At 36.8% G+C, this 15,684-nt stretch overlaps 2 protein-coding genes across 2 annotated transcripts in view; one reads left to right on the top strand and one right to left on the bottom strand.

Annotated features, from left to right (window-relative positions):
- The window catches only part of PRIMPOL (primase and DNA directed polymerase), an 80,667-nt gene extending 78,901 nt beyond the window's left edge, over window positions 1–1,766 (top strand). Inside the window, exon 14 of the mRNA XM_007940888.1 lies at window positions 1,548–1,766. Coding sequence (XP_007939079.1) covers window positions 1,548–1,766 — 219 coding nt within the window. The remainder of the gene's footprint in view (window positions 1–1,547) is intronic.
- A 734-nt stretch (window positions 1,767–2,500) lies between these two features.
- CENPU (centromere protein U) overlaps window positions 2,501–15,684 on the bottom strand; it is a 65,101-nt gene continuing 51,917 nt past the window's right edge. The window contains exons 9-13 of the mRNA XM_007940886.1: window positions 11,292–11,370; window positions 11,010–11,057; window positions 6,957–7,018; window positions 4,863–5,019; window positions 2,501–2,614 (exon numbers count right to left, since the gene is read on the bottom strand). Coding sequence (XP_007939077.1) covers window positions 2,501–2,614; window positions 4,863–5,019; window positions 6,957–7,018; window positions 11,010–11,057; window positions 11,292–11,370 — 460 coding nt within the window. The remainder of the gene's footprint in view (window positions 2,615–4,862; window positions 5,020–6,956; window positions 7,019–11,009; window positions 11,058–11,291; window positions 11,371–15,684) is intronic.

Raw genomic sequence — 15,684 nt, 5'->3', positions numbered from 1 at the left:
ATTCTTGTTCATCTGAAGTGTCATTTTGACAAGTATGACTTCAGTGGACTTTAAAAATTTTCTATTTCCTGTTTATCTAGGAATACCTCAGAAATAATCACATGAAGTACTTTTGGTGTGCATTATTACCAATGCCTGGATATATGTGTTATTTGTTTTGATTTTATTAAAAATTTCAAACATCTAAACAGAACAGAATAATGAATACCCATGTACCCATCATTTAGGTTTAGCAGTTAACATTTTGTCATTTCTGCTTCATCTATTTTAGTAAATTCCCAAGTAGTTTATTTTTGCTTTCCTATTGGGTTATCTTACTTATTTTAAAAACTTCTTAAATTATGTTATTCAAATTCTGAATTAAAAAACAATTCAGATCTACAGAAATGTTGCACAAGTACAAGATACTCCTATATACCCTATACCTAGATTTGCTAATTGTTACCATTTGACCATATTTTTTTTTTCTCTCAACTGTACACATACACATCATTTTTGATGAATCATTTGAGAGTAAGTTGCAGACACAAAAACTTTCATCTCTTAATATTTAAGCATGTTATAGCTCTGGTAGCATAGTGCCTAAGGTACTTGACTGCTAACCAGAAGGCTGGCGGTTCAAACCCACCAGCCACTCCTTAGAAGGAAGGTTAGGCAATCTACTTCCATAGTGATACCTCCTCAGAAATCCAAGGAGGGGTCACTATGAGTCAGATCCAACTCAACGGCAGTGGGTTTGATTTTTTGGCTTATTGAAGAGTAAGGGCATTTTTATATAACTGTGATATAATTATTAAATCCAGGAAATTTAACATTGATATTTACTATTACCTAGTATATGTAACACAGAGTTCCTAGGTGATGCAAGTGGTTAACATGCTCAGCTGCTAACAAGGTTGGAAATTCAGGTCCACCCAGAAGCACCTTGGAAGAAGGCCTAGCATCATACTTCTAAGAAATCAACTACTGAAAACTCTATGGAGCACAGTTCTACTCTTAACACATATGGAGTCGCTCGCTACGAGTTAAAATCCACTTCATGGCAAGTGGTTAATGTATAAGCCAGTCATATTTTGACCACAGTCGCCAAAGTGTTCTTTAGCAATTATTTCAATGTTCTTATTAATTTTTAAAGTACTATTAAATTAGGGAAATAAGCCTATGTGAATGTCTTCCAGTTTGTCTTCAGCTGCAGTATGCACTTAACAAAAAAAAAGTAAGTAAGTCCTTGTTCTAGCCTTGCCTGAGGATACTGAAAAGAATGTGCCACGGGAGCTGCAGATAATTTCAAATTTGGAGTTCAGAAGTATCTAAATCGCAGTGTAAGAAGCAACATTTCAATTAGTGAACTTATTCCCATGGTCACTATATTGGACACAGTATTCATCATCTAGCATATTTGTTTATTATCTGTTAAAGAACTGGCCTTATTACTTAATACCTTAATCTGACACAGACTGAGTATATGGTGAAATTAGCATATATTATGACTGACTAACTTTTATTTTCTTGCCCTCACTTACTTACTCTCCACCATGGAAACAAAGGAAGAGGAATTTACAACAGATGAAACAAGGAACAATGAGATCAAGTTGTCAAGAGGTGATTCTTCCCATGATGACTGGGATAATAGCATTGACGATGCTGATTTTTCAGAAGCTGTGGAAGATGCTGAGTTGGCTGAAGCGACAGCGAATAGTCTTCTCAGTTATAGCAGTGGAGTGGATGAAATTCCTGATGAACTAATTTTAGAAGTATTACAATAGTAGCTAATTAACTATGGACACTTATTTTTCATAAGCAGGGTTTGATATGCCTGAAAATTAAATATTAGATTTGATAACATAAGCATATTATTTTAACTTAAACCTGTTAATATCAACTAAGTTTTACCACTTTGCCTTTCAACTATTGTCTTTTTACTTAAGTAAACCAACTTTATTAAAAATTAGATTTGGTATACTTAAATTCAATAGAAATCTTTATTAACCAAAACCAATCTATGTTCACATCATCTATTTGATTTTGCAAGTTCATTTATAGCTCAAAACTTACATCGGGAGGTAATTAGGTTAAGGTATCAATTTTATAACAACTTATTGCTCAAGAAAATAATAACTAGAAAAGATGATATTATGACACCAAACTGAGGCCATTTAACACTGTCACAATAATTTGATTTGATGACAAAATAATACTACTAAATTCTGGTGACAAGGCCATACTTCCAGCCCAAACAATTAAATGAGTTACTTTCATGTAGCTGAGACTGTTACTATAACAATAAAAATACATATTCAACTCAAATTAACATTAATAAAGTTTCAGTTGTCCCCCAAATCTTCTTTGTGAAAAATCCAGATAAAAATATACATCCCCCCACTTTAATTTTTCAAAAAAGGGATTTTTATTAATAAATAAAAAGTACAGTTTCAGAAGATTAACAGACAGGAGCATAAGACTAATCTTTTTACAGGTACATTTTAGTAGACTGCTCTTCTCATTCCTGGCCAAGGAGCTTCTCTAATTGATGGTTGATGTTTCGCAGATGATTTTCAGCTCCCAAAAGTCCTCTTGCCTTTAATAACAGAGCTGGAAGGCTGGATGAATCATACTGTTGAAGGAAAACCACTTATTTAGATAAACAAATATAAAAAATTTTCATAACAATACTGTCTTCTACATAGCTGAATCTTATGATCAAATGTGCCAATTATGATAGAGCTTTCCATTAGCTCCTCCTTTCATTTTTAAAGGAGGACCATTATGAAAATTGGTCTTAATTAATTTTTCTTAGGACATAATTGATAACATAAGGATGCAAGGGATTCTGCAAAGCCTGAACTGATCTCCTCATCCCAGACCAGCTGATTCAAGGAACTATCGCATCTGAATTATTTAAAACACAAAATCATTCCTGAAACAGGTCAAGACTTAGTTTGGACAAGTGTGTCAGAGCTACATAGGGTCTGCTTGATCTCAGGTCTATTTTAAAACACAAAATTCTAAGGCAGGTTTGCTTTTCCTGAAAAAAATGAAGGAATGAGAACATCAAGACCACAAAAGGCCAACAAAAAAGGCAAAAAACAAAATCTAGCATCTAGAAGAATTATTGACTGGGAACATCAATTAAATATCTGACAGGTTGCCAATCTACATGCATGGTATTAATAAAGACAAAAATTAGAATACAAACCCAACATAAAGTAGAACACAAAACGCAATTCATGATTTTGACATAATTAACAAAGCTGAACTTCGTGCAGTTTTTTTATTCCTTCCTTTTGCAAACTGTATCTCAGGGTGAGGGATTGTTTGAATGCTTTCCCCTTACAGATTTTTTTTTTTTAATTTTTAATTTTTTTTCCATTACAGAATTTTTATCATGCTTCTATAGTTTGTTAATATGTTTCCAAGATGATTTTCTTAATAATAAAAATTAGTACATTTTCTTAGTAATGAATGCTGTCGACTGTGAGTACCACTCATAGATAAAATGAAGTTCTGAAGAACTCGGTAAGAAATATTTGAGGGCCCAATGGGTTCAAAACAGTGGGCACCTACTCTTTAGGAAGAGCAAAGAAGAACTAACATTTCATGCTGGATTTTCAATTTAGAAAAACAGGTAAGGCATATACCAAATACCTACACACAGTATATAAGGCAAATGGGACAGAAGTACAAATAGAATTACAAAAGCTCAGTATTCACCAAAGTTGTTACCTGCAAATTCAATCAATGCTACTCTTAATTTGTTCCAAGTTTAGTAACCAAAATCCAATACCTTATTCTAAATAATGAGCTTTAGACTAGTTAGTATTATCACATGAAAAAATATATTTTAAAAAACTTTTAAAAACATTCTATTTTCAGATCTCTAATATATAAACAAACTTTAGGCATGTACACTTAGGAGAATTAATTTTTACAGTAGTGTCAAAACTCTAAAAGTGAATTTGGAAGTGAAGAATACAAGTCTGATCATAAGACGTGTATATGTATAAACTATCACATCGTTCTGCTGTGCATGGGGTCGCTATGAGTCGGAAACGACTCGACGGCACTTAACAACAACAACAACATATCACATCCATCTATGAATGTTGCTGTTGTGTGTTATCGAGTTGATTCCAACTCATAACGACCCACAGAAGCCCCCACTGGGTGTCCTAGACTGTAATCTCTACACAAGCAGATCGTCTCCTCTCCCACAGAGTGTCTGGTGGGTTCAAATCACCTACCTTTTGGTTAGCAGCTGAGCACTTAACCATACTTGACACATAAAATAATTATATTAAAATATGTAAATGTATATAATATTTTCAATTGCTTAAACATCTCTATTAATCTGAGCTTGATGTCATAACAGCATTAAAGTCTAAGAAAAATCCAGAAGCAACTACAAAATTTATGAGAACAATAATACATCATATTTTTTCTCACTATATGCCTTTTAAATGTACTTCTCAACTTCTAACATTGGATCTGTCACTTATACTGGGTAACAGCTTGTTTTTCAAAGATACTAAAGATACTATGACTAATACAGACTACAAAAAGAAGAGAGGTTGTTCAGTTGAGATTTGTACACAAAGATACACTTTCCTTGAGGTAATTCAGTTCTCTGGAGCATAAGTAATTCAATAACCTCAGTGATTCTGGCCTCCTTGATACCTGTCTACCCCTCACTAAGCAGCTAAAAAACTGATGCTGTAACCGACTTGCACTGGGTTGCAGTGATGCTGTTTTGGGTAGACTCGGTCATGCTGCATCTACATCTTTCCACAAAGCTCTGGTGACCCAGGAGGCAAACGTCCTGCCTTTTCTTCTGAAGCCTAGTAAAAAGTAAAAATTGAAGTTACCATTTCCTTGGCTTCTGGTTCTTTTTCACGAACATCTGAATAATCCTGATGAAGCTGCTTTAAATTAGATACGAAATATGCTGCATTCTTAAGGGAAGATTTTCTCTCCTTAAGTTCATCATATTTTGTTTGTAGTTGTTTCAGTTGTGGTTCTAACCTGAAACAAAGTTGTTTTTCCAAAAAATAAATGAGATATAATGAAGTGTAACAGCCTATACTATCTGAGATTGAATTATGTGGGTATAGTAAGTATGAAAAGCAAGGGGACATGGACAAGATGATTTAAGATTTCTTTGCCTCTGAAAGTATAAAAATATGTGGAAAGTTATAAAATTTGGGACTCTAGGTTTCAATTTAAAACAGAAACAACTCTGAAACACAATGTCCAATAAATAATTAGCAATGAAGCACACAGAAGAATATGCCCTACAGATCCTACATTTTCATCAGGTTATTTTTAGGATCTTGGGAACTACTGAATTCAAACATATTTGGTCAATTTTAGTGCCCCCAGGTAGGAGAAGGTAGGCATTGCCGTTTAAGAGTGAAAACAGGCAGAAGCCTTCCCATTGCCCCTTCCTCTAGGCCAAAATATCGCCCACTTTCCAAGTCTAATTAGGACCAGTGGACAAACTATCACTGGCTGCTGAAGAATGTGTAACCTTGGGCACATGCTTCATCTCTCAGTGCCTCAGTTTCTTCACCTATGAAATACAAAAGAAAACCAAGATTTCAGAAGTGCAGGGGGATATGAGGGGGGAAGGCTGCCAATTTTTCATTTTGTTGAATAAAGATATAAAAAAGAACTATAGTATCATAATTTTATAAGTCATGCTAGCAGTTTTTTATTAAACAAATGCAGCATTCTGGAAAACTCAGTCTTGTGCGGGCAGGGCCAGGGTCAGGAGTCAGACTGCTGACAACAGATCCTGGCTCCACTGCTGCCTTGGTGTGGAAGCTACCTCCTTGTATCTTAGGTTGTTCATATGTAAAACCATCTCTTTTCAAAATACGCTTTTCAACATCTAGTGTCACATAAAAAGATGAACAAAAGAGGTTGGTCTTTTAAAACATGTCTTAGTGGCCTCATGTTGATGACAATTAAAGCAGTTTTCCTATGTAGCCACAATAACCTACCTCACAAGACTAAGGTGATGTATAAAGCATTCAGAATTGTGTCCGGCACATAGCGAGCTTTTAAGTGTTAGCCATCACCATTGTATTACCTTTATTTTTCTTATTTTGGCCTGGGCCAATGAAAACTTTATCATGGGCTAGCATTTGTCCATAGGCTAGATTTAGAAACCAGTGGACCAGATAACCAATTTCTACCTTCTTTAAATTCCTGTGGCAGTCTCTTTAAAATTTAGTGCTTAATTATACATGTCTCTTTTGATAATATCACCTTGTATCTCAAATCATCTTAATGCTCCTCATAAGCAGAAAGCATACCTGGTCCTGCTTTCCTACCCTACTCTCCAGCTCACACGACAGTCCTGCCTCGTGGAAGAGCACCAAAAATACTTGTTGGTTGACTGGTTGGTGGTGTGTGCTCTCATTTCCTAAACAGGCCATGGAGACAGCCCTGGCCTGCAAAGCCTGGGAAGTTCTCCTGGTCCAGGAGAAAGGGTTAAACAACAACATAAACAAAAGCCACTAACACTTACATAACACTTATTATATGCCAGTCACTGTGAAGTACTTCCTAATTCTCACACTTAATGAGGTGCAAGCGTTATTATTTTGCCCATTTTGTAAGTGAGAAAACTAACGCACAGGTTAACTTGCCCAAGGTTGCACAGCCATTATGACACAGCCTGGATGCACACCCAGGCAGCTCAAGTCCATGCACTTACTTAGGCTGCCTCTCAGGTATCTAAGGCATCTTCTGACACCTGGTGGCAGAAGATGAGTGCTAACTTCACCTTAGATAAAGGTTTCACCAGGCAGTGTAACTTACCTTCACTGAGTTTCCAAGCTCAAAGATAATGAGGTTTTGATGCAATGCAGCAGCCAGTTCTACTATCCCTAAATGGCACACCATAATTATATCCTTCTAGGTCAATTCTCAACAGGATTTTGATATCATCTTACCGAAGCAGTTCATCCTGGACTTCAATCAAACGTTGCCTTTTCTTTTTGATACCTGAAATCACCTATGTGATATAACAATGCCTTTGTTAAATTAATTTTGTAACAGTCTGAACACTGCATGTGCTAGACACTGTGCCAAGTATTGGAAATACAGTGGTGAACAAGACAGACTTAATTCTTATCATCACAGAACTTTGGTCTAGTAGAGAAGATAGTTGCTACATACAAGCAGTATATAGTTATGTGCAGTAAAGGAAAAGAAGAGCGGAGTATCTACCTCACAACTACTTTGAAGGTCTTACCAGAGACCCTGTGAGCTCAGGAGTATAGATTTTATCAATTTGTCCTTGGAAAATACTGAACCAGGGAAATGTCATGGTGCAATCTGTATTTTAAAAGGAACACTTAAATATAATAAGTTCTGTTATCTTAGCTATCACTTTCAGTGACTATTTAATATTGTACTGCTGGACATTCAGACTGTCCTACTACTTATAAGCAGTGTAGAAATGACCAATAACTGCTTATAACTGAAAAAAAAAAAGCCCTGTAACCACTGAAATAAAATGTATTCACCTCAAATCTACTTGTATTATAAATGTTTAGGGAACAGCTGGTCTTCCACTGCTGGATTCATGCCACTTTAGAGCTGATAGGGCTTTACTACGTACCCTCCCTAAAGTCATTTGGCCAAACCTCCTCATTTTACAGATGAGGAAAGTCGATGGTGTTTACTGCATTGTTTCCCACACCTTGTTGTTGTTATGTGCCATCTCATAGGGACCCCTCCTTGGGTTTCCGAGGCAGTATCACTACGGAAGTAGATTGCCCCATCTTCCTTCTGAGGAGTGGCTGATGGGATTGAACCACCAGCCTTCTGATTAGCAGTCAAGTGCCTTAGGCACTACGCTACCAAAGCTCCCCTTCCCACACCTATAGGTGTATGATTTTCAGGGTGGTGCACTAGGATTAGAAATGAGATTTCCTCACCACCAACCTAGTACTGTTCCCAGGCTGACCTATGACCTGGGAACAGTTTTCTAGGAAGTTTTGCTTTTTGACATCCACAAAAATAATACGGATTATTTAATACTTATCCATGTAAGTGCTCATTTTAGGCTTGATAGTCACTTTTAGGTTAACTTTAGAACATAAAACACTCCTCAATCTCAAAACCTACTAGAAAGACACAGTAGTCAAAACAGCCTGGAAGTGGTACAATTACAGACACAGACCAGTGGAACAGAATTGAGAACCCATAAATAGATCTATCCGCCTATGGACAGCTGATCTTTGACAAAGGGCTGAAACCCATTAAATGGGGAAGAGAGATGGCCTTTTTTTAAAACTGGTGCTGGCAAAACTGGATATCCATTTGCAGAAAAATGAAACACTCCATACCTCACACCATACACAAAAACTAACTCAAGATGGATTGAAGAACAAAATGTAGAACCTAGAACAATAAAGTTCATCAAAGAAAAAATTGGGGCAAACTTAAGGGCTCTCATTTATGAAATAAATAGACTTTCAAACCAAAAATGCCCAAACAACAGAAGAGAAACTAGATGACTGGGACCTTCTAAACATTAAATTCTTATGTGCATCAAGACTTCTCCGAGAGAGTAAAAAGAAAACTTACATATTGGGAAAAAATATTTGGCAATGACATATCCAACAAAGGACTTATCTCTAAAATTTATAGAAAACTTCAATACTTCAACATCAAAAGACGAATAATTTAATTACAAAATGGGCAGAGGACATGAACAAAGGGCACTTCACCAAAGAAGATACAGGCAGCCAACAGACACATGAAGAAATGCTCATGATCATTACCCATTGGAGAGATGCAAATCAAAACAACAATGAGATATCATCTCACCCCAGTAACAATAGCAAATTCAACAGGACAGAAAATAATAAATACTGCTAAGGGTGTGGAGAGATAGGAACTCTCATACACTACTGGTGGGACTGTAAAAATGGTAGAGTCACTATGGAAAACAGTATGGTGATTCCTTGTTGCAAACAGAAGTACCATTTGATCCAACAATCCCACTATTAGGTATATATCCTAATGAGGAGAGATCTAGGACATGGATATATGCACACCCATGTTCATCACAGCACTATTCACAACAGCAAAGAGATGGTAACAACTTAAATGCCAATGAATGGATATGCAAACTATGGTACATACACACAATAGAATACTATGCAATACTATGAAGAATCTGCAAAATACCTCATAACATGGATGAACTTGGAGGACGTTATGCTGAATGAAATAAGTCAATCATAGAAGGACAAATACAGTAAGTCTGTTATTATAAAAAGTCAAGGTTTACACAGGGAAGGAAAGTTTCTTTGTTGGTTACCAGGGAGGGGTGGGAGAGGGAGGGAAAATTGCTAGCTAGTTAATATATTGATTTGGGTGAGAGGAAAGGCAATATACCAAAAGTGGGTGACCAGCACAATATCATTAAGGAAAAGGAAAACAGAGAGAGGTACTGACAACAAAGGTAAACACTATTACAGCACAATACTGCATTATCAGTAATAACAAAAATTATTATATGAGTGGATGCACAGGTAGACAGGCAAGATGATCAGGTATGGGTAGGCAAATGGGAATATACCCATGATCATACACAGGCTGGGCAGACAATATTTCTACATACTTATTTGTATGTGCTATAAAAATGTCCATGTATATAATAGAACTAATGGGACAAAGGTAAGATAACTTCTTAGCCACAACCAAGCACCTTGCAGAAGTGAGTTGCTGGGACCATGGTTGGGGGGGGATATCAAGCTCAACTGGCACAACATAGTATGCAAAAATATTGTTCTACATTCTACTTTGGTAAGTGTTGACTAGTGTCTAAAAGCTTGTAAGCAGCCATCTAAGATGCAACTATTGATCTCTCCTCGCCTAAAGCAAAGGAAAGTGAAGAAAATCAAAGACATGTGGAAACCATTAGTCCAAAGGAATAATGGACCATAGGAACCTCAGCCTACATGACCCTGGGACTAGAAGAACTAGATGGTGTCAGGCTACCAATGATAAGCACTTGAAAAGGGATCAAAATTGGGAGATTCTGGATAGAGCAGGAGAAAAATGTAGAACAAAACTCAAAAACATAAAAATGACTAGGATTACTGGTTGGATGGACACTGGTGAAACTCCCAACACTATGGGCTCCAGACACCCTTCTGGCCTGGAAATGGACTCACTCCCATGACTTAACTCTCAGCCAAACAAAAGCCAGGCATATAAGCTGAAAAATTATACCAGGGAGATACACTCCTTTGAACAATTAACCATGGGAGATCAGAAGGGCAACATTTGCACAGGGAGAAAGCTTGGTAGGCAAGAATGCATAGGAAAGAAGGACACAGGGAAAATGTTACCACAGGGAAGAAGTGAGAAGAGAACTATTACACACGTACATGTGAAGACTGTAGAAATGGCAAATGGGGATTGTAATCAATGTCACAAAATGTGTATGAACTACACAATGAAAATGAATCTGCTCTGTAAAATTTCACCCACATCACAATAAAAAGTCAAAAAGAAAAAAGAAAACTTGAATTTCTCTTGTCTTTGATTTGAAAACAATTATTTTGATATTTGATTAGCTTTAGGGAACAAAGATGACTAGGGTCCCCATTCCTTAGCTTCCACCAATAGTACATACCAGATCAACCAAATCAATTAAATAAAGCCTGACTAAAAAGATGAAAAACCTTATATGGGGTGAAGGAAGACACAATGCTTAGGGAACACTAAGCTTCTGTTAAAGTTTATGGAAAACTCTAGGAATGGTTAATGGTGATGGTTGGAAATATGTCAGACATAATGCTGCTGAAATGTACATGTGAAGATTGTAGAAATGGCAAATGTTCAGTTACCAACATAACTGCCACAATTAAAAAACAAACTAACAACTCAATGTTATACAAAATCTGAAGGCCAAAACCAGTGTTAAGTCTTTATATAGGTTAGTATGGTATGACCATATGTGTCTAATCAAGTCAGTCATTTACCTGAGCATTCTTCCTTTTCAGATTTTTTAACATCTGGACTTCTTTAATCTACACAAAACAAAAAATTAGTATTTTCATGTATTTTTCAAAATAAAAATATGTATAACTTTTATTATGTTAAGATACATCACACTTAAAAACAGAATGGTACAATACAGGAGGTTTTAATGACATTATTATCATATTGCCAGCAAATGCAAGCTTTTCTAAGAATTAAACATAATTCTCAGGATCAGTTTAAAAAAAAAAATTAGACCAACAAATTTATGTAAAAGAGTTTACCATGTTGATGAGTTCTTCTTTAAGAATAACATAAAATTTGTTAATGGCTTCCTTACACACTCTAGATTCTATTCTTTGTCTATGGAGGGGTAAAGAAAAGATCAAATTAGGTATAAGAAAGGACTTTGAAAAGTGCTTCATTTGCTTAGTACATAAACACACACACACACAATTTGACATATGCCATTTAAAATATTTAAGATGCAATATTCAGCCTGCAACTCTTTCTGAAGATTAAAAATTACTAGAAATATGTCTCAGCAAAATAAAAAGAACAGGAAATATTTTTCACAAAACTTTATAGTGTATGGTCATCTTCACTCCCTGATACTGTCCACAAGTGATATCAATCAATGTTGAAATGCTTATAAACATACGAACACCTGATCTTTTCCTGCTGTCTGAACCATGTGATCCAATGACCAGCAAGACTGTATCTCCTCCCTTCTTGTTTGCTACATGTTTGAAGTGGCTACTGAGTAAATAGTCAACTCTCCAGTCCTTCAGAAACTATGAAATTGACCCAAACAAATAAACTGGTTCAGGTCTCTGCCTTCAAGGGGAAGAGATGGTATGCGGCAGCACTGTTTCCTGAAGTCTGCCTCACTCACAGCTGGAGGGCAGACCCACGTGGACTGTGCAGCAGCAGACACTCTGCAGGGCAGCAGCTGGAGCCCTATCTCTGCACAGCCAAGCAGGATACTGTAATTTCACAAGTATCCTTATAGTTGAAAGCAATAAATGTCTCACTTAAGTGACAGGTACTCAATGCGTGAGTAAACTGTGGTATATCCATACCATGGAATACTCAGCAAGAAAAAAGAACAAACAATTGACACATCCAACAATTCAGCGGAATCTCTGAGGAATTGTGCTGAGTGAAAAAAAAAAAAGCCACTTCCAAAAGCTTATATACTATATTATTCCATTTATATAGTATTCTTGAAATGACAAAATTATGGAAAGGGAGAACAGATTAGTGGTTGCTAAGGGTTAAGGACAGGATGGGAGAAGATGGGTGGAAAGTTTACAAAAACTCCAGTGTAGGTACATGAAGGGCACGGGACACAAGGACATAAGGGATCCCTGTGGTGCTGGAGCTCTTCAGAATCTTGACTAGTCGTGGCTACATGGGCTTTATGTGATGAAACTGCACAGAACTAAGCACACACATACACAAATGAATACCAGTAAAACAGGAAATCTAAATACATTCAGTGGATTGTATTAATGTCAATATCCTGGTTGTTATGTTATACTATACTTTTGTGATATTTTACCAGTAGAGAAAATTGCCTAAAGGGTACACATATCTCTCTGTATTTTTTCTAAAACTGCAGGCAAATCTACAGTCATCTCAAAATTAAAAAAATTAATTTTAAAAAAATATACATATAATGCATTATAACATATTGAATTCATGAAAAAAATCTATGAATGAAAAATTCCAATTTTAATCGAGTATGATGGATGTCCTTATAAGAAGAGATGAAACAGAGACACAGAAGGAAGCTGGCTGAGACTGGGGCCCTTTAGCTGTAAGCCCAGGAACGCCTGGGGCTACTGAAGCTGGGAAGAGCAAAGAAAGGATCTTGAAGAAAGCACTGACCTGTCTACACCCTGAATTTGGACTTCTAGCTTTCAAAACTGTGAAGCAATAAATTTCTATTGTTTTAAAGTCAATGAGTTTTTTATGAAGCCCTAGGAAACTAATACAGGTGTGTTAAGAGAACTTTCAAGACCTCTGGTGTGCAGGGACTAAAGCATTCAGCTGCCAACCAAACCAAAATGTCCGCAGTTTAAACCCACCAGGTGCTCTGCAGGAGAGAGATTAGGCAGACTGCTTCCGTAAATATTTATAGCCTTGGAAACCCTAGGAGGCTAGTCTATCCTATTGGGTCGCTATGAGTTGGATTCAACTTGATGGCAATGGGTTTGTTTTTCTCCTTTTTAAGAGAACTTTTATACCCATTTTTGCAGAAATTGGCTCTGGAACATACAGTATAAATGAATAAAACAGACACTTCCCACAATGATAATGGTAAGTTAGCAAGACAGGTTGGCTCCTTTCCTAAACCAAGATCAGTAACAGAGGAAATGTAGAGGGAAAATGAAAAAAAAGAAAAAAAGGCAGCAGAGAACGTTGTGAAAAATCCCCAACGGGTACAGTTAGAGTTTGTTTAGAACAGGCCTGAAGAGTGGTTGATGGCTGTTGCCTGGGATGTAAAGGATGAAAACAGGAGAAGAGCTGGGTGACTCCTGCTTTTCTTCCCGACCACCTGTAGCAACCTCTACCCTTGTGTCTCAAGAATGAAACCAAGGCTATACATGTGAGAACTGGAAAAACAACAGGTGGAGACTAACTCTGGGCAGCTGTAGCTTCATTTTTCCCCTGCCAAGTTCCTAGGGTTGGAGAATGATAATCTAAGAGTATATCTACTCTTAATGCGTCTTATTTCTGGAAGGCAATGGGTGAAGTCCTGATCTGACAGGCTATTTTGTGGGGTAAGTGATTACGCTTTCCTAATCAAGGGCTAATCCACTTGCCCCCATGACTGCCTTCGCGTCAATTCCAACTCATAGCGAACCACACTGGGTTTCCAACGCTGTAAATCTTTATGGAAGCAGATTACCTCATCTTCCTCCTGTGGAGCAGCTGGTGAGTTTGAATCTCTGACTTTCTGGTTAGCAGCTAAATGCCTTACTCACTATGCCACCAGAGCTCCTTATAGGAGCTGACAGGGCCTGGGATCTGGCCTTTGCCTACACCACTATCTAAAAGTGAAGCTAACAGCCCCAAAAGAAAACAGGCTCACAGGCTGAAATAACAAGCCACTGGAGGAACACAACTATTTCAGAATAAAAACATGTTAGAGATTCAATCAGCAGAAGGTATTTTTAGAACAGATGATACAGTAATTTGAAATTAGCCAAATAAATAGTCTAAGGGAAGATATTAGCAACATAAGAAATAAACATAAGACACAACAGAATGCAACCTGAAATATTAGATACCAAAATAAAACAGCTGAATAAAGAAATGAAATAAATACGAGAATGGATACATCTGAGGGAAAATTAAGCAAATTTTCTAATTTTTAGATTAAGTAATTCTCCCAAAAGAACAAAGAGTAATGATACAGAAAATAAAAAAGAAAAGCTGTTATATGGATAAGAAGAAATGCTATCATTAATATTAGTCTCAGAAAGAGAAAGGAATAGAAATAGAGCATATAATACAATTTTAATTCTTAGAATTACAAAAATAACCTTACAGTGAAAAACGCAGGCCCATTCCAGTGAAATTTATGAATATCAAAGACAAAATATTCTTAAAAGCATGTGGAGAGAAACAGGATCACATACAAAGAGATAAAAATTAGATTGATATCAAAATACAAAAAAAGAAAACTGAGTTGTTCTCAAAATATTTAAGTATATAATTTAGGATCTAGAATATTATATCGAGCTACACTGCTCATCAGAAGGGTTCCAAAGTTTTATAGTATAAAGAACCACAATGAAAACAACATGGGAGGAAGTTTTTAAACAAGAGACATATCCAAAAAATGTTCTAAGAAATATAAGTAAAAGTGATCAAACACCTTAGTACAGTTTGGTATCTTAAAAAAAAAAAAAAAGGCGAGATAACCAAAAAAGGGAAAACTCATCTATCTTAAACCAGAAATAAAAGTCTCTACAGTGGTTAAGTGCTTTCCTGCTAACCACAGGAGAAAGATGTGAGAGTCTGCTTCTGTAAGGATTATGGTCTTAGAAACACTATGGGGCAGTTCTACTCTGTCCTATGGTGTTGCTATCAGTCCGAATTGACTCGATGGAAAAGGTGTGGGTTTTGGTTTCAGCAATCTAAAGAGGATGGGTACCGGGATAGGGTTAGCAGCCAAACACCTTATCCACTACACTGTTGTTGTTGTTGTTGTTATGTGCCGTCAAGTTGGACATGACTCGTAGCGACCCCTTCCTTGGGTTTCCAAGGCAGTATCACTATGGAAGTAGATTGCCCCATCCTCCTTCTGAGGACTGGCTGGTGGGTTTGAACCACCAGCCTTCTGGTTAGCAGTCAAGTGCCTTAGGCACTATGCTACCAGAGCTCCCTATCCACTACACTACCACACTACCAGAGTTAATTCTAATCTTATTAGAAATAATCTTATTAAATTACAGGTTTTTATTTTTTGTTTAAAGATTTCTGACTCGGTGACCTTATGTGTGCAAGAGTAGAATTGTCCCATGGGGTTTTTAATGCTGTGATCTTCTGGAAAGCAGATCTCCAGTCCTTTCTTCCAAGGTACTTTGGGTGGGTACTAATCACCATTCTTTCAGCTAGTAGTTAAGTGCTTAAGCATTGGCATCACCAACAGACTCCCCCCCC

The sequence above is a fragment of the Orycteropus afer genome, unplaced genomic scaffold (assembly GCF_000298275.1).
Source record: "Orycteropus afer afer isolate SDZICR_OR568_19922 unplaced genomic scaffold, OryAfe1.0 scaffold00073, whole genome shotgun sequence".
Taxonomy (NCBI): domain Eukaryota; kingdom Metazoa; phylum Chordata; class Mammalia; order Tubulidentata; family Orycteropodidae; genus Orycteropus; species Orycteropus afer.
The sequence above is the reverse complement of the archived record's forward strand: the minus strand, read 5'-3'. Positions and strand labels throughout refer to the sequence as shown.